The 22,078-nt window shown below is 42.6% G+C and overlaps 4 protein-coding genes across 5 annotated transcripts; 2 read left to right on the forward strand and 2 right to left on the reverse strand.

The window, feature by feature from the left end:
* Positions 1 to 1,372: 1,372 nt before the first annotated feature.
* Positions 1,373 to 3,107, forward strand: LOC105389533 (valacyclovir hydrolase). Its single transcript, XM_048621607.1, has 5 exons — positions 1,373 to 1,531; positions 1,615 to 1,878; positions 2,096 to 2,249; positions 2,495 to 2,750; positions 2,920 to 3,107. The coding sequence occupies exons 1-5, from the start codon at positions 1,445 to 1,447 to the stop codon at positions 3,005 to 3,007; spliced, it is 849 nt and encodes a 282-aa protein (XP_048477564.1). The 5' UTR covers positions 1,373 to 1,444; the 3' UTR covers positions 3,008 to 3,107.
* Positions 3,108 to 3,149: 42 nt separating this feature from the next.
* Positions 3,150 to 10,522, reverse strand: LOC105389531 (serine/threonine-protein kinase Warts). 2 transcript variants are annotated; one of them, XM_048621606.1, is made up of 5 exons: positions 10,234 to 10,522; positions 9,490 to 9,977; positions 5,973 to 7,902; positions 5,075 to 5,361; positions 3,150 to 4,771 (listed from the first exon to the last, which is right to left on the reverse strand). In XM_048621606.1, exons 2-5 carry the CDS (start codon positions 9,751 to 9,753, stop codon positions 4,343 to 4,345), a joined length of 2,910 nt encoding a protein of 969 aa, XP_048477563.1. In that variant the 5' UTR covers positions 9,754 to 9,977; positions 10,234 to 10,522; the 3' UTR covers positions 3,150 to 4,342. The 2 variants fall into 2 exon arrangements, with proteins under 2 accessions (XP_048477563.1, XP_037975637.2); XM_038119709.2 differs by having other exon boundaries at positions 10,227 to 10,522.
* Positions 10,523 to 13,536: 3,014 nt separating this feature from the next.
* On the forward strand, positions 13,537 to 20,538 carry LOC105389530 (thioredoxin domain-containing protein 5 homolog). The gene is made up of 8 exons (XM_011560657.3): positions 13,537 to 14,092; positions 14,172 to 14,308; positions 14,446 to 14,564; positions 14,754 to 14,894; positions 18,319 to 18,474; positions 18,704 to 18,894; positions 19,773 to 19,899; positions 20,270 to 20,538. Exons 1-8 carry the CDS (start codon positions 13,947 to 13,949, stop codon positions 20,489 to 20,491), a joined length of 1,239 nt encoding a protein of 412 aa, XP_011558959.3. The 5' UTR covers positions 13,537 to 13,946; the 3' UTR covers positions 20,492 to 20,538.
* Positions 20,539 to 20,880: 342 nt separating this feature from the next.
* LOC105389528 (ADP-ribosylation factor-like protein 6-interacting protein 4) lies at positions 20,881 to 21,802 on the reverse strand. The gene is made up of 3 exons (XM_011560656.3): positions 21,459 to 21,802; positions 21,246 to 21,351; positions 20,881 to 21,094 (listed from the first exon to the last, which is right to left on the reverse strand). The coding sequence occupies exons 1-3, from the start codon at positions 21,724 to 21,726 to the stop codon at positions 20,962 to 20,964; spliced, it is 507 nt and encodes a 168-aa protein (XP_011558958.2). The 5' UTR covers positions 21,727 to 21,802; the 3' UTR covers positions 20,881 to 20,961.
* Between the last annotated feature and the right edge of the window lie 276 nt (positions 21,803 to 22,078).

Below are 22,078 nucleotides of genomic sequence, written 5' to 3' on the forward strand. Positions count from 1 at the left end.
CTGAGCCGATGGTCCCGGGTTCGATTCCCGGCTGGGGCAGATATTTGTATAAACACAGATATTTGTTCTTGGGTCTTGGATGTGCCCGCCCCCTATTACATTGGGACTAACATAACACTCTGGCGAAAAGTGGGTGCAGCAATGCACCTCTGCCTACCCCGTAAGGGAGTACATTAGTACAAGGCGTAAGCCGCGAAAGTGCTTGTTTTTTTTTTTTTTTTGAGTAGAAATATCTATCTTGCAACAGTACATTACATTGCAAGGTGTGATTAATGGATTATAAATGTTTATAACCAAGAATAGATCTAATCCTCTTTAGGAGCTGTATTAATTATAATTTTTTACATTGCAAAAGGGTTGATGGCTCATTCCACTCCAAGTGGAAAACGGTCTAAAGTCTTCCGGTCCTTTACCTGTCATGAAATATTGTGAGGTGCATATCAGTCAATCCAAAAGGGGAGCCAATGGGAATCATATTATTTGAATTACACTTAAAAAGATATATTACATGCAACTTTAATCTCATTCATGCATAATCAAATTAATGATCCTACACAATAAAATTTTACTCATATACAATACAAGTAAATATTGTTATAAAAATAGCAGATCAGTAGGTTAGTTACAAGTTAAAGGGAATATTAAACTAACACTAATTATCATAGATTGAGAGGTTTATTCTGTGCAGCGTTAGTTCCCATCTTCTTGATTTCCTTAATGATATGTGCTAGAACTTCCGGGTCGACTCCCAGTTCACATAATTTAATGCAAATAGTTAGCGTCTCCGTATCTAGCCCGGTGCACAGCAGCTGAGATATTTGGTACAACATTTGAAATGTCTCTCGAGCTTGGCCAATCTGAACATTCCTTTCTGATGTCATTTTCTGCAAAAAAACAAATGAGATGGTTAGAAGACCATTGTGGCTGTCCTTGGAAGGCTTACAGTCCAGCAGTGGCTGATAACTGGATGATGATGAAGTGGTTAGAATATTGCAAAAGGGTTTATCTCTGAGTTATTTGAGAATGAAAATTTACATTATGTATTTAAATAAATAACATATTTTCTACCTTGAAGATGATTATGGTTTACCTTCAGTTTTGTATGCCCTAAAACACCTAATATTTCTTAAAATGCAAACAAATCTCTTTAAATTTTAAATAATCAAAACAAATTAAACACCTTTTTTAAATTATTATGTGTGATCATTCGACACCTTTGACACGGTGATTATATGACAAATGACAGTGACCACAGAACACATTTACTACATGACAGACCGAAGGTCAAATTTGCCAAAGTTACAAAAACTTGTTGACGAAAAACTTGATTTCATTTGATAAATAAAATAGGAATTCAGAGTTATACAATACCGGGAGGACTACGTTAATAATTGCAAAGTGGAGAACTTTATCTATGTTGGTTTAGACTACTTAATTTTCCATCATGATAAGAAATACTTTGAGTAAAATTCGCGCTGTAGTACCGATAACAAATCAAAAATGTACATTTTCGACTGCATCTAAGCCAAAGGTACTACTATAGTTTATTTATTTATATGGGTGGTACTACTCTTCCTAGCAAGCTAATATGTTCCATTCACATTTACTTTGTAGTTTCAGGAAGACCAAGTTAAAGTGAAAGGTTGTAATGTTAACTACTTAAAAGTAGGCAATGGGCCGCACAATATCCTCTGCTTACCGGGTGCTCTTGGCAGCATCTGGACTGACTTCAAACCTCAAATTGAGGGTTTAGACCATGGCAAGTTCACAGTGGTTGCATGGGACCCTCCTGGCTATGGGAAAAGCAGGCCCCCAGATAAAGAATTTGAAGCAGATTTCTATGAAAAAGATGCACACATTGCTCAGGATTTCATGAAGGTAGTATTGTAAATAAGTGTGATTACCAGACACAGTTCATATAAAAAATTAAGAGTTATATTATAAAATCTCTGGTTTCTGCAGAATACTAATTACCTACTGTGCTTTAAGTACTTTTGATACTACCAGATGGTCCACTTCTGCTCTTTAACCACTATTTGTATAACTTTACTTGTATTCCTTTGTAATTAGAATATTTCTCTATTTGATTTGACAGGTTTTAGACATACCACATTATTCTGTACTAGGGTGGAGTGATGGTGGAATAGTCGGCATGATTCTTGCAGCAAAATACCCTGCAGCTGTCAATAAACTGGTGATATGGGGAAGTAATTCTTTTATCCTCCCCAAAGAATTGGAAATGTATAAGAGTGAGTATTATATTACGGGTGGTTTTCTAAGAAACAAGTATTTATTGGTTTATTTGACATAAATGCCAAGAATTTTATTATTTGCCACCTATTATCTAGTCCATGAGTGATCAGCTTTGAATGTGTGGCTCTTATCAAATCACACTGTGTAATAATTGGATATCATCCAAATTGTATCCAGCCTTTCTCACAAATTACCTCCTTCTCTAAAAAGTACCTAAGTTATTTAATTTTATGCTTCACAGAAACAAGAGACATAAAAACATGGTCAGAGAGGATGAGGAAACCCATGATTGAGGTGTATGGTGAGGAATACTTTGCCAAGTTGTGGGCAAAATGGTGTGATGGCATGGAGACAGTTTTCAATGCCAATAATGGAAATATATGCTCACACCTTCTGAAAGACATCAAATGTCCAACCCTCATATTACATGGAGAAAAGGATCCTATGGTTGATAATGTTCATGTTTCCTATCTACATACTAATATTGTCAATTCAAGGTATATTAATTTATCTCCTTCATTTGTGTACAACATTCTCTTAGTTTAAGAACCTATTAGATTAGAAGGTGCTTTGGCTTGGTTTAATGCCATGAACTTGAAATTTACTTATTTCCCGAAAAAATATTCCTGAAGTGACTGAAACTGCAAAACCTTTGTATTTTTACAGGATTCATCTGTACCCTGAAGGCAAACACAATGTACACCTGAGATACCCTGATGACTTTAACATGCAAGTTGAAAAGTTTTTGCTATGAGCGACAAACTTCTATTCCTATAGGATAATAATTTAGGATAAGATATTATGAACTGTTATTTAATCTCTATTATGAATATATTACCTGTTATATACTCTTCCAGTTTGTTTCTTTCATTTATTGCGTAAATAATACAACCAAATTCCCGTATTTTCGTTTACTTCTTATAAGCATGTTTCATGTCAGAGTAATTAAAACAATTTACATTCAATAACACATAATTTAAGTTGTGAAGTGACTCATTTATCATAATGTACAGTACTGTTAGGCCAGGCCTATATGATATTATATTTTACTCTTATAATAATCACACCTAAATTTTTGTTCAAAATGTAGCTATAGGTATATTTGCAACTAAGTTTAAATAATGGGCAAAATGTTAGTGAAAACAAAAAATACTATAATATGAACATGAAACATGTTCTTTTGAAACTACACAGCTGGGCAGCTATTACAACATGCAGCGCAATGTCTAGTCAATATAAAAAATATGTTTCATACATATCAAGAGTGTATCTGCGACTGTTAATTTAAATAAATATATATTGCACTCATCTACAACACAATCTTGAAATCTAAAAAACGTGGTTGCAATTGTTTTATTTTTTAAATCCCTACCGGTACAAAAAGTCACGTGTATAAAAGATCACATTTTCATGTAAGGCACACACAATGAGCTACAGCTTCGAGATAGGAAGCACTTCACAGTTACAGACTACGATGCGTGCCGATTTACAAAAACGGTTTGTTTTCAGCGCTTGATACTTTACAAGTTATATCCTATCTATAATTATATAAACAAACACACAATAATTAAGCGGCCTACCAATATAAATACGTAAGAAAATATAGTGACGATATCAATCATTCGCTAAATCCAGTATGCTTGTTCTTATCTCATAAATAATTTCTCTAGTTACAAAAATAGTATACATTGAATGGAACAGCGACACAATGTAGAAACATTAAGAGGACGCCTTATTTACTAAACCTGCCTGCCGATACCGCAATACCTAAGTTAGCTCACATTTAACTAAATTAATTTACCGTCCTTTGTTAATAAATACGGACAGGCAGGGCCTCTCCGCTGGCACCGGGCGCGTCCACCAACTGCGATCCATCCATTAAATATATTACAGCATACGATTACTCTTACAAAATACATAACGATAAAATATTACAACATTATCACCGGGATTATTAACAATACGGTATTAATTAATAAGACACTTTTAAATACGTTACAATTCGTTACGTGTAGCAAAACTAGCATTTTAATAGAGAGAAAGTCTTGGCACACACTGTTTGAGAGAGAGTTCGGGCGGCTCTGCGGTTCTAGACGTACACGGGGCCGGGCCCGTCGCTGTCGTCTAGGTTGATCTTGTTGGTGTACCCAGGGCCGCCGTCATCAAAAAACCGCCGAAACGTGAACTCGAAGAACCCATGGAACGTCTTCCCATTATCCAGTAACTCACTATCCGATTTGTTAGAGTCTGAGCTGGAGTTGCGTAGTTTGTCGGGGTCTATGGGGTCGAAGTTGGAGGTGTCGGTGGGGTACTCAATGTGCGGTATGTGCGGGGCGACCTGGCGGCGCAGGCCCTTGTCGAAGTCGATGGCCTGCAGGAAGGGGTGCGCCTTCACCTCGGAGGCGTCCTTGCCGAGGCGCGTGTCCTGGCCGGAGCACAGCTGCAGGATCAGGTCCTTCGACTCGCGCGACAGGTTCGCCGCGTCCGGGATGTGCAGCGTGCTCTCCCAGTTTATCACCTGGAATTGGTTTAAATTTTTAGTTGTTTGGTCCATGCATTACATAGTTTTGAGAAGCCTACTACTAGTTTGTGGAGGTACGAGGAAGGGAATAGAGATCCTATGTGTAGGATGATATTTATAATAACTAGGGCTTAGGTATTCGTAAAAAAAAAGTCTCATCATGGCATAGGGAGGGTATTTCATCAGCTTTACAATGTAAGTAACTATACAAATATTTGCACTATTTTCATAAAAGCGCATAGCGCAACCATCTGCTATTAGGTAACCAATTAAATAAATATCTTACAAAACAACTCTTACCTTAAGCTGCGTCTCCGCGGGCGTGTTAGCCAGAAACGGCGGCGACCCGACCAGCATCTCATACAGAATCACTCCCACCGACCACCAATCACAGAGCTGCGTGTACCCAGTCCTGGTAAGCACTTCGGGGGCGATGTAGTTTGGTGTGCCGACTAGAGAGTGGGCCAGACAACGCTGGTGTTCGCGCTTGCGTCGCCGCTCCAGAGGCTTGAGCTGGTGGCAGCGGCACTCGCCCATCGCGCCCCACTCGCCGTCGACTGGGTCCATGGAGTCTTGCCGTCCGTGGTCTGCAATGTACGAAGCGTTTGTTAAATTCTGCATTGCATATTTTCTTTGAAAAGGTCCATGAATGTTTCAACTGTAACTGTCCAGCAACTTGGGCAGTTTGTTTCATCTTGGACACTCTAGTGTGTCACTGGCACGCTAAAAAGGCTTGCCATAATGGCTGGTAAAATCCATGAATCTTTGTCATTCTTTCAAAGTAACACACACACACACGCACTCACGCCTTGTACTAATGTACTCCCTTGCGGGGTAGGCAGAGGTGCATTGCTGCACCCACTTTTCGCCAGAGTGTTATGTTAGTCCCAATGTAATAGGGGGCGGGCCTATTGCCATTTTACGGGCACATCCGAGACCCGAGAACAAATACCTGTGTTTAAACAAATATCTGCCCCAGCCGGGAATCGAACCCGGGACCATCGGCTCAGTAGTCAGGTCACTAACCACTACGCCATTCGGTCGTCTTTCAAAGTAAATCAGCAAATATAAATTGACACTTATTACACATACAATTTTAACATGACAAACTTAGATAACTGCAAAACTAGACCCACTTTAAACCTATATTTTCAGCTAAAACACAAAATACTACTTTAAACAAAACATGCACACTAACCATTTCTTTGATAGTATTTCGAGTTGTGCGTCCACCTGAACCCCGTACACAGTCCGAAGTCAGTGAGCTTTATATGTCCGTCGCGATCTATGAGAATATTGTCCGGCTTGATATCCCTATGAATAAAGCCCATTTTGTGTACACTTTCCACCGCACACGTGAGCTCCGCGATGTAGAACCTCGCGAGTCCCTCCTCGAAGATTCCTAGTTTGATGAGTAGAGACATGAGGTCTCCGCCCGGGATGTAGTCCATGACGAAGTAGAGGTTGTCCTTGTCCTGGAAGCTGTAGTAGAGCTTGACGACCCACTCGTTGTCGGCCTCGGCGAGGATGTCCCGCTCGGCCTTCACGTGCGCCACCTGGTTGCGCTTCAGCACGTCGGCCTTGCGCAGCGTCTTCATGGCGTAGAGGTGGCTCGTGTCGATCTTGCGCACGAGCGTCACCTCGCCGAACGCGCCGACGCCGATCGGCTTGATCTTCGTGAACATGGACTTGTCCATCTTGGCCCGCTTCAGCCGGATGTAGTTGGACTCCTTCTGGGAGAGCATCTTGCGCATCTGGCACTGCGCCTCCGCGCTCAACCCGATCTTCGTCATCTCCTTCTCGAGCTGCATGCGGCGGAACATGCGCTGCTTGTACGACTTGAGGATGTTCTCGACGTGCTGCTCCATGAAGAACTTGAAGGCCTGCGGCGAGTAGTTGCGCACCTTGCAGTCGCGGCGCGCGTCCTCCTGCTCCTTGCTGATGGTGCGCCGCTCGGGGATGGGCGACTGGTGGCGGATCTTCTTGGGCGGCGCGGCGGGGGCGGGCGCGGCCGGGGCGGGCGGCGCCGGCCGCTTGTCCGAGCCGGACGCCACGCCAAGCTTGTTGGAGCAGTTCTGGTTGGGGCACTTGCCCTCGGGCGGGTCCTGCGAGGCGTAGGGCGGCGGGGCGGGCGGCAGCGCGCGCTGCGCCGCCAGCGCCTGCATGGTGATGGCGTAGCTGGGCGGCTCGCTGGCGGGCGCGGCGCCGGGCGAGGGCGGCTTGGGCGCCGCGGGGTAGCTCGGGGGCGTGGCCGCCGCCGCCTTCTGCTGGATGGAGCTCGCGTAGGACGGCGGCGGCGGCTGCGGCGGCGCGGGCGCGGGCGCGGGCGGCGCGATGGCCGTCTGCAGCACCGGCTTCTGCACCTGCGTGCTCTTCACGGACTGCATGATGATGGGCGGCTGCACAGCCTGGCGCGCGGTCCACGCCTGCAGCGGCGCGGGGCGCGCGGGGGCGGGCGCGGGCGCGGGGGACGGGGAGCCGCCCGACGCGCCCGAGTACACGCCGGACGAGGGGCTCTTGCGGTAGTCCTGCGACGTGGGGCTCTGCCGGTGCTGCATGGACACGGAGTAGGAGGGCGGCGGCGGCACGCCCGCCAGCGGGTAGGGCGGGGGCAGCTCGGCGCCGCCCTGGTACAGCGACAGCGCCTGCATCTGCTGCGACAGCTGCTGCTGCACCTGCGGGTTGTTCTGCACGATCATGGGCCGCGCGGGGGGCGCGGGGGGCGCGTGCACGGGGGAGGTGCCGCGCGCGGGGGGCAGCGGCGGCGCGGGGGACATGCGCTTCATGAGCTGCTGCACGGAGGGCGGCACGGGGGGCGTGGAGGGGCAGCGCGGCGGCGGCGGCGGCGGCGGCTCCGCGAAGGCCGAGGGCGAGTACTGGCGCGACAGCTTGTCGTGGTGGTCCTGGCGCGGGCTGTCGGAGCGCGAGGAGCCGGCGCCCGAGTCCAGCGCGGGCGAGCCGCGGTGCGCCGCCAGCTCGCGCTCCAGGCTCGGCTTGCGGATGAGCTTGCTGCCCAGCGCCATGGCGCCGCCCTTCATGCCGTTCATCCCCTCCCCCTGCTTGGACAGGTAGTCCAGCGCCGCCTCCAGCCGCCCGCCCCCATACTTGAGTGCTCTGACTGCAGGATCCTGGAAACAGATACAACAGCTATTCAAATACCTCGTTTTTCCTTGGCAAGTGGAAGACCCTTATATTTCAATGATATTCTGTGAGGAGGTTAAATTCCTGTACAACCTCTACCTTTATACATATTTATCCTCTCAGATTTCCTGCCTGGGTGTGCAGCAGGCAGCTTTGTAGAACAAAGGATAGATAATTTTGCTTTTATAGTACATGGACATGCTTATTATAAGTAACTAAAGAATGTGTTGAGCTTTTTGAAGCAAAGGAGTGTGTACCACTGTACAGATTTTGAGTTATTTGATAAAATAATTATGTATATTGTGTTCCAGTATTTTGTAACTAGGACCTTGAAAAACACTGTCTAGCATGAATAACAAATTATTCTCTTGTCCCCTATAGCATGGATAACACAGCAGCTACATTATAAAGCTGGGCAGTGAAAACTGAGGTCAAAACCAATGAATTCACCAAAAATAAAATAAATAGCCTATAGAAGTATAATATAGTATAGTATTAGCCTAGATTACCTAGTAAGAATAGGTGTTACCTGGATTTATTAGTTCTTTTGAATCAAGTTTAAGGAGCCATGAACTAAAATAGAGAAAAGTTTAAGACTAAACAACTTCCAGTGGCTCTGCCAGAGGACAATAATTAGTAGAATAAAGAAGTGTTGTAGAGTATGATTATGCTCTAACATAACAGGATTATGGACCACTACTTCTTCTGCCCTAGTACAGGTTTTTCAGTTCAAAAATAAATATTATGGTTGCTATGACATCAGTTATCATCATTATCTTACAGTATAACACAGACATTTGATTTATGACTAGCTTTTCATCCTCTTTTAATGGTTTTCTCATGGGTATTCTGGAATTAAATTGAAGCCTATACATAGCACTTAATGATATTGTAGTAACACTGTTGCAGTCAAAGTTAACTTGCTAAGTTGGCCTTCCCTAGGCCACTAGAAGACTCTGTAGGCCTGTAGTATGTAACTTATTAAAGCTACAGCTCACTTGCATAGAGGTATCAACTCTAGAAGTTATCAAAAGTAGAGAATATAAGAATCCTGTAATGGAGGTTTTGAGGTTTAGTTTTCTAGTCTCTATCTCACACTATCCATCTCTTGCAATATCCCTAAGATCTTACAGTGGGCCTCATGTGCTTTTCAGTGGAATATTTATGGGATGTGTATGTTTGTAAGTGGATTTACTTTTTAAACCATTGGTTCCTTCCATTTTAAACAAAAATATTCTGGATATTCTTATACATAATTTACTGCTGGACAGTACAAAAAAAAAACACACACACTCACGCCTTGTACTAATGTACTCCCTTGCGGGGTAGGCAGAGGTGCATTGCTGCAGCCACTTTTCGCCAGAGTGGTATGTTAGTCCCAATGTCATAGTGGGTGGGCCTATTGCCATTTTACGGGCACATCCAAGACCCGGGAACAAATATCTGTGTTTAAACAAATATTTGCCCCAGCCGGGAATCGGACCCGGGACTTTCGGCTCAGTAGTCAGGGTCACTAACCATTACGCTACAGTACATAATACTCAATTAAGAATGCTATAAGCTGTATTGCTTACCTCATCGTATCCCAGAGCAATTAATTGGTTTAATGATTGTGGTAGCACATTGAGATCCTTATCCAGGCCATTGCCCGAAGAGGAGCTGAAGCCAGAACTCACTCCGGAGCTGACAGTGCTTGCAGCAGAGGAGCCAGGGGGCTCCGAGCTCCCGATGTTAGCGAACGGGAGCAATGAGTTGCGGATCTCGGCAAGCGCCTTCTGGTGGTACCCGGAGGAGCGCGTGGCCGTCTTGCCGGAGTTGCCGGGCGCCGCCGGGTTCATGGCGCCCGCGCGAGCGTCAGCTCACCCCGCGCCGCCCATCACACCTCCACGCACCACCGCCACCACTCACCAAACATTACACTCCGCACATACATTTACAATTCAACACTTTATGTGTGGAGTCAAACAGTTCACTCAGTTTGTAGTTTACCACTTATTTTCACTTTTTATGTTTGATTATCATACTGTTTGTTGACTTGCTGTTTTTATGATTGTTTGTGGTCCTGAAAAACATAAACACTGGTGAGTTGAATCATTTCAAAGCAACTAAATGGAAAATAGAAGGTAATTGTAATGAATAACCCATTTAAAAAAGGGAATTCAACCAAAATACTTCGTTTTTCTGATGCAAACTGAAGAATGCTTGAAAGGAATTTGACATATAGAGGGACAGGAGCAAGGAAAGCCTACATTACTAACTCCATCGTTATGTATTCACGAGGACGACTACAACATATAGAAAAAGTAGTTACCTGATACCTTTTAGTGTCTTCAAATCCAAATTATCCGAATAAGAATCATAAACGTCATAATCCCGTAAAATAAAAATTATAGCAGAGAACTCTCACATTAGCGATGACATCTATGTTCGTGCACATTAGTAACCAGTCACGGGTCACTCGAATTCATTAATACCGAATCACATCAATATTGTATTGCAGTTATTTGTAAATGATACAGTATCAAAAGTATTATGAAAACAAAGAACTCTGAAACACAGACATGCAAGTTGGCAAACCATACACAGCGACCATTTTGAAGAATTACCACATTTTTTTGTTTTATGATCGGAAATTATTAAAATAATATTGAACCAAAATTGATGTGATTTATAAGTTTTGTTTTGTATTCAATAATTGTATTTTTAATAAAATGGGGATAAAAATGTTTTGTTGTTTTTCATAGTTTTATAAATGTAGTCATTATAATGAAATAATAAGCGCTTCATGGTTTTCTCAGAAGAATAACTCCGAAACATTAAAGTAGTAGTTTCCGAACATAATAAAAGCCGTTCCGTTCAACGCAATTTCTATTGAATTTAACGTTTGATTAGGAAATCAGAATAATAACGAAAAATCTTTTCAACCGAGAAGTTTGGTGGGTTTAGATTAATCATATTTACCAACAAACATTTTAAATGAGTCTTCAAGACCTATGAATCCTCAGAATATTACACGTATGCTTCAAACGTAGAGTTTTCACCACAGAGCAACTCTCATATCATCTATCATTCTGTCACCCATTCACAGAATATGTTGTCACTGTGTAGGGTTGTCAATTTCTCAATATTTCAAAATTTGCCTCAAAATAAAAATTAAAAATCCCATCCTCACATAGTTTAGACTCCCCATTCTCAATTGAGGAATTGGAATCTGCTATCCATGGTTTGAGAGACTCGTCTCCGGGCATTGATGGCATTCCATATTCCTTTATCTCTAAGTCGAGCTCCAGAGTCAAGCATTTCTATTTAGAGCTAACAAATTATTTCTTTGAATATGGGGCTCTCCCTGATTCATGGAAAAAACAGATAGTATTGCCTATTTTAAAACCCGGCAAAGATCCAAATGATCCCAATTCTAGACGACCAATAGCCTTATCGTCTGTTTTATCTAAGATAACGGAACATATGATCAAAACTAGACTGGAATGGTTGGTCGAAAATAGAAACCTCATAGCTAAGTCTCAATATGGATTCAGAAAGGGTATGGGTACACTAGACAGTCTGGGTATTCTGGTCACAGATATCCAGACTGCATTCAAAAGGAAAGAATATCTGGTAGGTGTTTTCCTCGACGTGGCTTCTGCGTATGATAACGTTCTCCTTCCAATACTCAGGCAGAAACTGCAACATCTGAGTATCCCTGAGAGGCTGACCCGTTTAATATGCAACCTCCTCGCGGAGAGACTTATTTATATTAAGTGCCCAAATTCATCCATTGACAATCCTAAACTTGTATGGAAAGGACTTCCCCAAGGTTCAGTATTAAGTCCACTCCTGTATAACATATACACTCATGACCTGGAACAGTCTGTAAACTGTTTTTGCGAAATTTTGCAGTATGCCGATGACATAGCGTTATACTTTGCTAGCCCATCAATAAGCGAAGCTAATGTTTCTCTGAACCTAGCCATGAGATATCTAACTGACTGGTTGCACGAGCATGGCCTTTCATTATCTGTTGCCAAGTGCTCCAGCGTGGTATTCACCAAGAAACGGTATGTACCAGATATTGAAATCGTTGTAGGTGACGATGTAATCCCTGTTGACAACAAGGTAAAATTTCTAGGTGTTATTCTCGACACACGCCTAACAGGTGTTCCGCATTTAAATTACGTCGCTCAGAAATGTGAAAAAGGCGTTAACGTCCTAAGATCCCTGTCTGGAGTTTGGTGGGGTGCTCACCCCTATACTCAAAAACTAGTATATAACGCTGTGGTGCGCAGCCATTTCGACTATGCGAGTTTTATCTTAGACCCTTGCAATAAGGCTGCTTCAGAAAAATTAAATAAACTCCAATATAAATGTCTGCGCATTATAACTGGTGCCATGAAGTCTTCCCCGACCAACGCTCTACAAGTGGAATGTGTGGAACCTCCCCTCTCTCTCCGTAGACAATTTCTATGTGACAGATTCTTTTACAAGATCTGTCAATTTACCTCTCACCCTCTCCTTTACAAATTAGGTACCCTTCAACATCTATCTACCGCTCAGATCAATCAATCCCCATTAACAGTCCCACTTCTGCTGAGAAGCTTCATCAGATTCTCTAGACTTCCCAACACGACAGTGACGTTTCTCTCTAACCCTATGTTTAGCACCTCTTATGACGCCCTTACCTTTCAACCAAATATTATCACCGATTTTGGTGTGGAAAAAGATTCTCCTGACGCTGACCAAACCTTCAACTGTTTGGTAAGTAAAATGTTTTCAGATTGGTTATGCATATACACAGATGCATCCAAACCGTCAGACACTAGCGACACTGGCCTGGCAGTATGGATCCCCAAATTCAAGATTATCCTTAGTTTCAAACGCCCTCCCGAGTCTTCTGTCTTCACAGGTGAAGCTACAGCAATCTATGAGGCCCTGCTTTATGTAGAGTCTCATAATCTTCAAAATTCCATTATCTTTTCTGATTCATTGAGCTGCTTACACGCCATAATTTCATTCCCTTTTCGAAGTAAATCCAAATTCCCTATTATATTTCAAATTCGAGAGTGTTTACACCGCTGCGTTACCCGTGGCATCAATGTAGCTGTGGCTTGGATCCCAGGCCATAGCGGTATTGTCGGTAATGAGCGCGTAGACTCATATGCCAAGAATGCTGTCCAAACTGGTTTGCCGACTCATTATAAAAATTTTGCCCATGATCTTGCCTCACTTGCCAAGCCAAGACTTGAAAAATCTTGGCAAAAATCCTGGGATCTTTCAAAATCAATAAAGGGAAAGCATTATGCTGATATACAACCAACAATACCCAATAGACCATGGTTTTTTAAGTCTAAGCATATTGACAAACGCACCACATCTACAATCTGTCGGCTGCGATTGGGCCACGTGTGTAGCCCAGTCCATTTGGCTAAGATCCGGGTCCGTGATAGCTCAATTTGCGACTGCGGGACGGACGAAGGCACAGTAGAACACCTTCTCTTCAGTTGTCCAAAACTCCAATCCTCGATATACGACTCCCTACCTCCTTCAATCCCTCGTCCTGTTAATGTAAAGTGTCTACTAACCTATGTCCATTCCTCATTTGTAAATATTTTATCAACTTTTCTTAAAACTAACAACATAACACTCTAACAGTCCTCCCCTCCGAAATTAATAATGTAAATACATGTGATCGTTATACTAACATTAATCTACTAACTTTTGTTTGTGTTGTCTTGTTTCAGAATATTCATTCTCTGACTGAAATACATCAATCCGTAAACAAGGCTAAATAAAATACCATGCAATCTCCAACACATGTTATTGGCGGAATTGACAGTGTTAGTCACACACAGTCAGAGAGCCACAAAAACAAAAATTGAATTGAATTGAAAATTAAAAATAAATTAGTTCTCAGTGGGATATGGATAAACTGATAATATTTTGCAGATAACAGGACTGAAACTTTCAGTCATTTCTTACTATTGACGGATCGTGGAAATTACAATATAAAGCCTGTTATAAAAATAGTGAAAATAAAATGTTTGCCAAATATTTATATTTTCTTCTAGTCTGGCCCTACTTTGTAGCCCCTAATGAAAGCAATATTTATGAATATGATGCTGATTCGTTTAGAACACAAGTTAAAGAAATGGATGGAAACTTCATAATGTTTTATGCACCATGGCAAGTTATTTACTAATTCCTATCCATTTGTTTTTGTCCTAAAAAATTAAATATCTACTTAACTTGATTTTCATTTCAGGTCTAAATCATGCCAAAAGTTTATGCCTATATGGGAAGAGCTGGCAGAACTGATTAACACGAAAGATTCTAATTTTAATATTGCCCAAGTGGACTGTACTTTACACACTAATTTGTGCAATGAAAATGATGTTACAGGTATGCCTATTTGAACTGTTATTGTTCAGATCAGAGATTTAATAAAGTTTTTGTAAATATTATTGCAAGGAAATATTACGTAAGTATAAAAAAGCAAAGGAAAATTAAGGTTGATGATATTTATACCACATTTTCAGGCTATCCTACTCTACTATATTTCCACAAAAACACATTTGAGCCTATTGAGTACAAGGGCACGAGGGACCTAGCCTCGCTCACTCTGTTCCTCAGTGAAGTCTTCACCATGAAAACTGAGGTAAGAACTCACTTTTCATTGTACTTCAGCAGCATCTTCTATTGTGCACCACTCTCGGCCAACTGTTTCCTTAATTATTAATTTCATATTCTTGTTCATACTTATCATAAAAAGCCAGTACCTCTTGTAGTACTTGTTGACTGGTAGAACAATCTATTGGTAATTAAGTCTATCCTTCTTTATTTTTAGGGCCCGCAGTCAGTCAAAAACACAGATGAGGTCAAAATATACAGTGGAGTGGCATACTTGAATGATTACAATGTGGAGAAATTCCTGTCATCTGGACAACACTTTGTCATGTTCTACACATCCTGGTGCAAAGCATCACAGGTAAACAACCTTACCTTAATATAATTAAATGTGAATCTCAGAAATTTGCTTCAATCTTGTAAGATACCATATTTTCAATGGGAAAATACATGGTCTATCAGTAAGACTAGACTGTTTTGTGATAAAAAAGAAAAGAAAATAGTGACCAAGCTCATGCCATCTCTTTTTAATTTTAGGTCAATTTTTACACCTTCCTACTCCACACTTAAAAACATTTGAACACAGAGAAACTATTTAAATCTAACATTGTACTGAAATTCTTCTTCTTTTGTGTCAGTGAAATGCGATTTTTTATATTTGTCCAGACCAAAAAGAAGCAACTTTGATAGCATTCTGGTTGGCCTGGAGTAAGTCTTCCCGTGTGCAGGTGGAAGGGCACAGGGGACAGGAGAGTAAATGCTCCATAGTCGGGGGGGCGGTACCACAGTCGCATAGGTTGGTACCAATGGTATAGCCCCACTTACAGAGATTGTCCTTGCAGCAGCCTACCTCTGCTCGCAACCGATTTAGAGTCTTCCAGATGTGCCAGGGAAGACTGTTACCGGGAGCAAGTTTTTCCTCAAGAGGTAGGAAAGGATCCTGGGGCTGCTTTTCCTCCCAGAGTCTTAGCCTTGCGTTTTGTGGGTTTTCATCCGTTAAGGACACCTCACTATTTAGAAACGCTTTGCGGCTCTTAAGGCGGGAAGGTGCGGCAGTATGTGAGTAAAGTGGATGTCTGGAGTCGCATTCTTGTTTGGCTTTCTCAACAGAACATGCCACTTTACGCCGTATGCTAGGGGGTGCTATCCCAGCCAGAGAGTAGAGTTTGTGGAGCGGTGTCGGTTTGAGGCATCCCGTAACTATACGAACTGTGTCGTTAAGAGCAACATCTACTTCTCTAGCGTGCGCGGACCTTGCCCATATGGGGCAGGCATATTCGGCAGCTGAGAAGCAGAGTGCTAAGCTACTTGTTCGTAGAACTTGCGGAGAGGCGCCCCAGCTGGTAGACGTAAGCCGTCGCAGAAGGTTGTTTCGGGAGCTGACTTTCTTCTTGGTGATTTGGCAGTGAGTTTTGTACGTGAGGGATCTATCCAGGGTCACTCCGAGGTATTTTGGTGACGAGCAGTGCTGGATTTTTACCCCTTCCCATGTTATGTCCAGCTCTCGATTTGCCTGGTGGTTGCGTAGGTGGAAAGCACATGACTGAGTTTTTGATGGGTTTGGCCTCAAAGCGTTTTGACTGTAGTAGTCACCCAGCTTCCGCAAAGCTGCAGTCAACGTGCCTTCCACTTCTTCGAACGTAGCTGCCTGCGATGCCAGTGCAAGGTCGTCAGCGTAGAGGAATCGAGCTGTTCCTGCATCGCGGGGCTGGTCGTTGGTATATATGTTAAAAAAAAGTTGGCGCCAACACACTTCCCTGAGGCAATCCATTTCTCTGAGAGCGCCATCTACTTTTTTCCGAGTTAATGCAAACTTGGAAACGGCGGTTGTGGAGCATCTCACTTAAAAGTTTGACGAAGTTGTTATCGTTAGTGAGTGCACCGACCTTCATCAGTAGTCTCTTTATATTGACTGTGTCATAGGCGGCTGATAGGTCGACAAACACCACACCAGTCACCTTTCCAGTTTCAAAACCATCCTCAATGGATTGAGTCAAATTTAAGGTCTGACTGGTGCAGGACTTTCCTGGTCTAAAGCCAGCCTGTTCAGGTATAAGTTTTGGCTCTATTTCGCTTGTGAGACGGTCAAGGATGAGCCTTTCGAACAGCTTATATGTATGGCACAGAAGAGATATTGGTCGGTAGCTCTTAGTTTCAGAAGCAGGCTTACCCGGCTTTAAGAGCGCTACAACTTTTGCTTTCCTCCATGGCTTAGGGATTCTTGCCGAATCAGTGCAGTTGTTGCAAAGGGCAAGTAACCAGGACACAGTCCCAGGGCCGAACTCTTTTATTTGCTCCACCATGATGTCGTCGACTCCAGCAGCTTTACCAGTCTTAAGTGATTTTATGACACAGATAATTTCACTGAGCGTAAACGGCTTGCTGATGTTGGTGGAAGGTTCTTCCTGGTTTACTTGTTTGGGTAGTCTGGGAAGTCTGCATGGTGGTTTGCCATTGAGTATCAGCTGGTGGGCGACTTGGTTTGCGGTAACTTGCCCTGGTTGTGTAGCTGCAGGTGGGTCGTCTGTGAGTTTACGCACCATCCACCACGCTTTCTTGCTATTATGGGTCATGTTGATGTTAGAGACCATGTTCATCCATTTTTGTTGACGGCTGTCACTTAACTTAAGCATGAGCTCCTCTCCGGCAATTATGGTCTCTTCCGAGAAAGGGTCCAGGGCGTAAAGTGACTCATATCTGGAGATTAGATCAGCCGCATCGATTGGTAGTCCCGGAATGTATGAGCTGCGGCAACCTCGAGGGATGGTTTTCCGAGATATTGTGCGCACGATATTAAGAAATTGCTCATAGTTTTGAGGAACGGGTGGTAGACTTAAAAGTTGTTCGTCAATACGGGATGAGAATTCACTCCAGTTGGCCTTTGTAAAGTTAAAGCGTCGTCTAAATGGAACTGTTCTCGGTCTAACTACTGCCATGACTTTGCATATAATTGGCCGATGCTGAGTTCTGGGGATGGGATTACCAACAGATTTGGAACACTGGGTGCTGATGTTTGCACTGCTAAAAATCAGATCGGGGTTGTATCCACGTTTCCAACGCCCGCTATTAAAGGAAGGGGGCAATTTGGCACTGTGGATGAGTTCTAGGCCATTGGATTCTGCCCATTCTTCCACCGCATCCCCATCTGTGTTGTTTTCTGCGTATCCCCAATTGATGCTATGGCTGTTAAAGTCTCCAACAATAATTTTTGTTGGGCTATTGTCGAAATTGTCCGTTGTGTGGAAGTGAAACGGTGTGTGGGGAGGTTTGTAGACTGACGTTACCGTACAGTTGCCCAAGTCAATGGTTAGCGTTTCGATAGATCCTTGGGAGACGGAGGCCGCTGATGAGATCTTGATGTCGGGTTTCGCGAATATTGCACTTCCATGCTTGGCATGAGGGAGCTCAACGGTCAAGTTCATTCCTTGTATATTGGGCCTGGGTTGGCCGATGTCACGGTGTGTTTCTTGGACGCAGAGAATATCACACTGCGTCTCATCGCACAATTGAGATAAAAGAGCGGATTTATTGCTCGAGAAACCCTCAATGTTAATGGATATTACTGTGAGGGCTGGTTCTGATAAGAACCGTTTGGGTGGCGCTGATAAGTGCCGTTGACGTGGCGCTGAAAAGTGCCTTTTAGGTGGCTCACAATTGAACCGATTCGCATTCATTTCACTGTGGGGAAAGGATTAGCCAATCTTTCGATTGCCCAGGGTGCACCGCGAGGAAGTTCCTTTCATGCACCCCCTGAAATTAAAACTTATAATTACTTATACTTTCAGAAATTAGCTCCAATCTGGTCTGACCTAGCGGTGCAGTACTCACACAATGACTATGTCCAGATTGGCAAGATCAACTGCATGGAGAGCCAGATCACTTGCAACAATTTTGATCTCAAACAGTATCCTTACTTGATGTGGATCGTCAGCGGTAGGATTGTAAGTACTTACACATAATGATAAATCCATAATGTCTTCAATCTACCTATTTCATTTAAACAATAAAATTACAGATTTTTCAATAGTCAGATAAGAGTTAGGGGAATTATAATTCTCTGCACCGTCTGAATGTTTGTGTTACATAGTGACAACGACATTAAAATTATCCCTTAAAAAATGAGCCCTTAGTAATTTTTCATCATATAAATCAGTTTCACATTTTCTTCAGATGGGCATAGCACACGAAGATACCTTGGAAGGTCTGAAGAGTTACGTGGACAAGATGCTGTTGACAGAGAACCACGATCCAGACAAGTTCATGAAGAAAAAGAAGGCTCTCCCAGTGGCCAGGATCACGGAGGAAACATACGAAACCTTCTTTGACAAGGACATCGTGTTCATCAACTATTTCGCACCATGGTATGTTTTAAACATTTCATATCAGCATCAGCAACCATTAAAACATGCTATATTTTATGTTAATACATAATTACCTACAAAACCATTACTATCACGATAAGCAGTTACATAGCGATGTGTACTACACTTACGAATTAACTCTGCACCTGATCGACAAAATCCAGGGTTCATATTAACTAGCTTTGGGAATTTTGGGATACCCGGCGTGACCCTAGGTTCTTGCTGACCACATAGTTAATGGGGAGAAAAACTAAAAGCTAATTACAGATGGCGCCTTATGGCCCCACTACACGTCCGCGGATGCGTCCGGAGATGACCTCCGCGGACGTTTAGAGGGGTTATTTGGGCATCTGTCGAGGTATTTCACGTCCGCAGACGCATCTGCCACCGATCCGTTTGTTGTCGGTTTTTGTGACACAGATCAAAGGGTTCAAGAGCGAGCGTCCGGCATCGTGAGTCACGATGCTTGCAGAGATTCGTCTGCAGATGCATCCGCGTACGTCTCCGGACGCATCCGCGGACGTGTAGTGGGGCCATTAGGCAAGTGTGCCTGATTCCCCAGTTCTGATTGGTTGGTTCAGTCGCCATTTATCTCTCCAACAATGTAATTGGTCAGAACCTGAAAGGCACACTCGATTGTACTGCCAAAGTTTCACTTGGTTTTCTTCCCCATTCCTACTATAGTGCGCGCGGAACTAGCTGGCCGCGCCTTAGGTATGTGAGCGGTGGGACGGGGAGGCGGGGGCGCTTGTTGTCACTGTCAGTTACTACTAAGTCCAAGCGCCCCCGCCTCCCCGTCCCACCACTCACATACCTAAGGCGCGGCCAGCTAGTTCCGCGCGCACTATAGTAGTACACACTGATGTCCCTGCCTACAGGTGTGCGCACTGTATGCAGCTGAGCCCGCTGTGGGCGCAGCTCGGGGAGCGGTTCGAGAACGAGAGCCGCGTGCTGGTGGCCGACGTGGACTGCGCCGCGTCGCGCCCCGTTTGTGAGCTGGAGAAGGTATTTGTTGCACCTTTTGTAGATAGTGAACTTTATGACAGTTAAGTAAAGTTCAACATGGTTGAAATAATCATATGTTTTCAGTAGTAGGGTAGTAGGCCAATTCAAATATATAGAGCAAGTCACAAGTGCGACTACTGCGTTTGGGGCTGTGCGCGTTAATTGAATGTTGACTGGAAGATATTTCTTTTAGTGATAAGCTTGAGCGCGGGATTACGTGCCGATAGTCATCTTGTGTTTTAAAAAATCTGGCACGGGCGTTACTACACGTGGCGATATACACTCAAAGATCTGAGGCCCTATTAGACTTCTCTTTTAACTCAGCTGAAAACCAATTGAATTGTTCACCCATCTGTTTTTCTGTTTCCAGATAAGTGGATTACCAACTCTAGTGCTTTACAAGCACAAAACGATTGTCAGTGTTGAGCATGGAGGCAAGCCTCTGGACAGTCTAGTTGCGATGGTCCAGGACCAGTTGGATATCCTCGCAGGTATCAAGAAAGAAGTTGTAACTACAAATTCCAGTGAAGAGTCCACTCCATCTATTCACGGAGGGGACCATAGCACAGCCACAACCAAAGATGAATTATGATTTATATTGTAGATAGACCAATAAACAAATTGAACTTTAAAAAATAAGTTTTTCTTTCATTTGCTACTTTTGAAAGCATTTACTTTAATTCCTATGAAACAATAAGATTCAGCATTCTCTGTTATAAATTATACATAATATCAGAATGTTATATTCAATTAAATCTTGGATTTATCTTAAAAGTGGGAAAATTTTGCATTTCAATAAAATACAATTGTAAAGAATGCTAAGAATCTTTTATTTTGGAAAAGCTTAAATTTGTACTATATGATTATGAACAAAGTGTCTTTTGAATTAAAAGTAAGTAATGCTTAAGTAAATTAATTCAAGTGATACATACCTACCTATACTAGTAGTATAGATAATACTATAACCTAATAATAATAATAATATAATAATAATAGTGAAGAGAAGAAGCTTTGTCAGTGAACATACTATTACCTGAAATAGAAACAACACCTAAATGGAAACTATAGCTTCTTTCGTTCAACGGTCTGACTCTGGAAGTATTGCCCGTCAGCCTGTGTCGCTTGGCGGTTGATCTCCTTATGTCTATCTCTTGACACTATCTCTTCCAATACCTCTCCATCACCTTTTATTAATCTGAAAAAAATATACAACTGAGAGGTAGCACTTCATCCAATGTGTGTTGAGCAAGGCCTGCACTTAGGCAGCAGTGGAGTGAGAAATGGCAGTGTTATAATAGTGATTTTTAAGCAAATCAAATGTAGTTGAAGCAGAATGATAGAATAACCTGTATCTCCCAGTTTCTTCATCAAGAACTCTTCTGACTATGCTCTGTCTCTTCTCCCATTCTTCTTTGGTCATTGGGGCCATGGCTTTTGATTTCTCCATTAATGCTGAAATATATGTATTATCAGTGGACCAAATATGTGGTATTTAATTCAAATAATTTTAAATAGAACAGTTATATTATTATATTATAGGAAATAAATTTAACTCTAACCTATGGGAATATCAGCAGCAGGACCTATGGTATTATGATCACTGGCATCGCTACTACGATCCTTGCTTTTACTCTTAGACTTCTTAAGCTTCTTTTTCTCTTCTTTTAGTTTTTTCTTGAGAATTTTCTCAGTTTTTCGCTGTTCTTTCTTTAGTTTTTTCTTTAATTTCCGCAGCTTCTTCTTCTCCTGTGAGGAATCGCTACTTTCACTTGATTCAGACGAACTAGATGCGGAGTGCCGCCTTTTCTTGGTTTTGTCCTTTCCCATAGTTATAAATTTATTGAAATTAATCAATAAAATTTGCTGAAAAACTGAAAATTTACAAACTTTGGTTACACCACAGAATATATATACTGACAGTGACAGTAGAAGTAGATAGTGGCAAGTGGGTGACAGTTGACCTCAGAATAAGAATTATTGGCCCGCTGTGTTCTTAGCAAAGCTATTATTCCAAGCGTAAAACAACGATTTACCATTTAACGAGTTTTTACCCCAAACGAATGGAAAGAATCTAGGAAGTACTTCTCTAACGGGAAGGAAAGAACTGAACTAGCCATAAGTAACTTTATGGAACCAGCTCTCCTTAAAAATGCCTGAAACACGATTAATTAAACATCAT

The sequence above is a fragment of the Plutella xylostella genome, chromosome 6, assembly GCF_932276165.1.
Source record: "Plutella xylostella chromosome 6, ilPluXylo3.1, whole genome shotgun sequence".
Classification (NCBI taxonomy): Eukaryota; Metazoa; Arthropoda; class Insecta; order Lepidoptera; family Plutellidae; genus Plutella; species Plutella xylostella.

What these genes read in the sequence shown, in the direction of transcription:
- LOC105389533 (XM_048621607.1), top strand. Translation starts at nt 1,445, where the DNA reads ATGATAAGAAATACTTTGAGTAAAATTCGCGCTGTAGTACCGATAACA. An exon ending in CGACTGCATCTAAGCCAAAG is followed by an intron (nt 1,532 to 1,614) that starts GTACTACTATAG and finishes TTTACTTTGTAG; the next exon opens with TTTCAGGAAGACCAAGTTAA. An exon ending in ACTAATATTGTCAATTCAAG is followed by an intron (nt 2,751 to 2,919) that starts GTATATTAATTT and finishes GTATTTTTACAG; the next exon opens with GATTCATCTGTACCCTGAAG.
- LOC105389528 (XM_011560656.3), bottom strand. Translation starts at nt 21,726, where the DNA reads ATGGGAAAGGACAAAACCAAGAAAAGGCGGCACTCCGCATCTAGTTCG. An exon ending in TGCTGCTGATATTCCCATAG is followed by an intron (nt 21,352 to 21,458) that starts GTTAGAGTTAAA and finishes CATATATTTCAG; the next exon opens with CATTAATGGAGAAATCAAAA. An exon ending in GAAGAAACTGGGAGATACAG is followed by an intron (nt 21,095 to 21,245) that starts GTTATTCTATCA and finishes TATTTTTTTCAG; the next exon opens with ATTAATAAAAGGTGATGGAG.
- LOC105389530 (XM_011560657.3), top strand. Translation starts at nt 13,947, where the DNA reads ATGTTTGCCAAATATTTATATTTTCTTCTAGTCTGGCCCTACTTTGTA. An exon ending in ATAATGTTTTATGCACCATG is followed by an intron (nt 14,093 to 14,171) that starts GCAAGTTATTTA and finishes TTTTCATTTCAG; the next exon opens with GTCTAAATCATGCCAAAAGT. An exon ending in ATCAACTATTTCGCACCATG is followed by an intron (nt 18,895 to 19,772) that starts GTATGTTTTAAA and finishes CCCTGCCTACAG; the next exon opens with GTGTGCGCACTGTATGCAGC.
- LOC105389531 (XM_048621606.1), bottom strand. Translation starts at nt 9,753, where the DNA reads ATGAACCCGGCGGCGCCCGGCAACTCCGGCAAGACGGCCACGCGCTCC. An exon ending in TTGCTCTGGGATACGATGAG is followed by an intron (nt 7,903 to 9,489) that starts GTAAGCAATACA and finishes ATCTGTTTCCAG; the next exon opens with GATCCTGCAGTCAGAGCACT. An exon ending in GAAATACTATCAAAGAAATG is followed by an intron (nt 5,362 to 5,972) that starts GTTAGTGTGCAT and finishes CGTACATTGCAG; the next exon opens with ACCACGGACGGCAAGACTCC.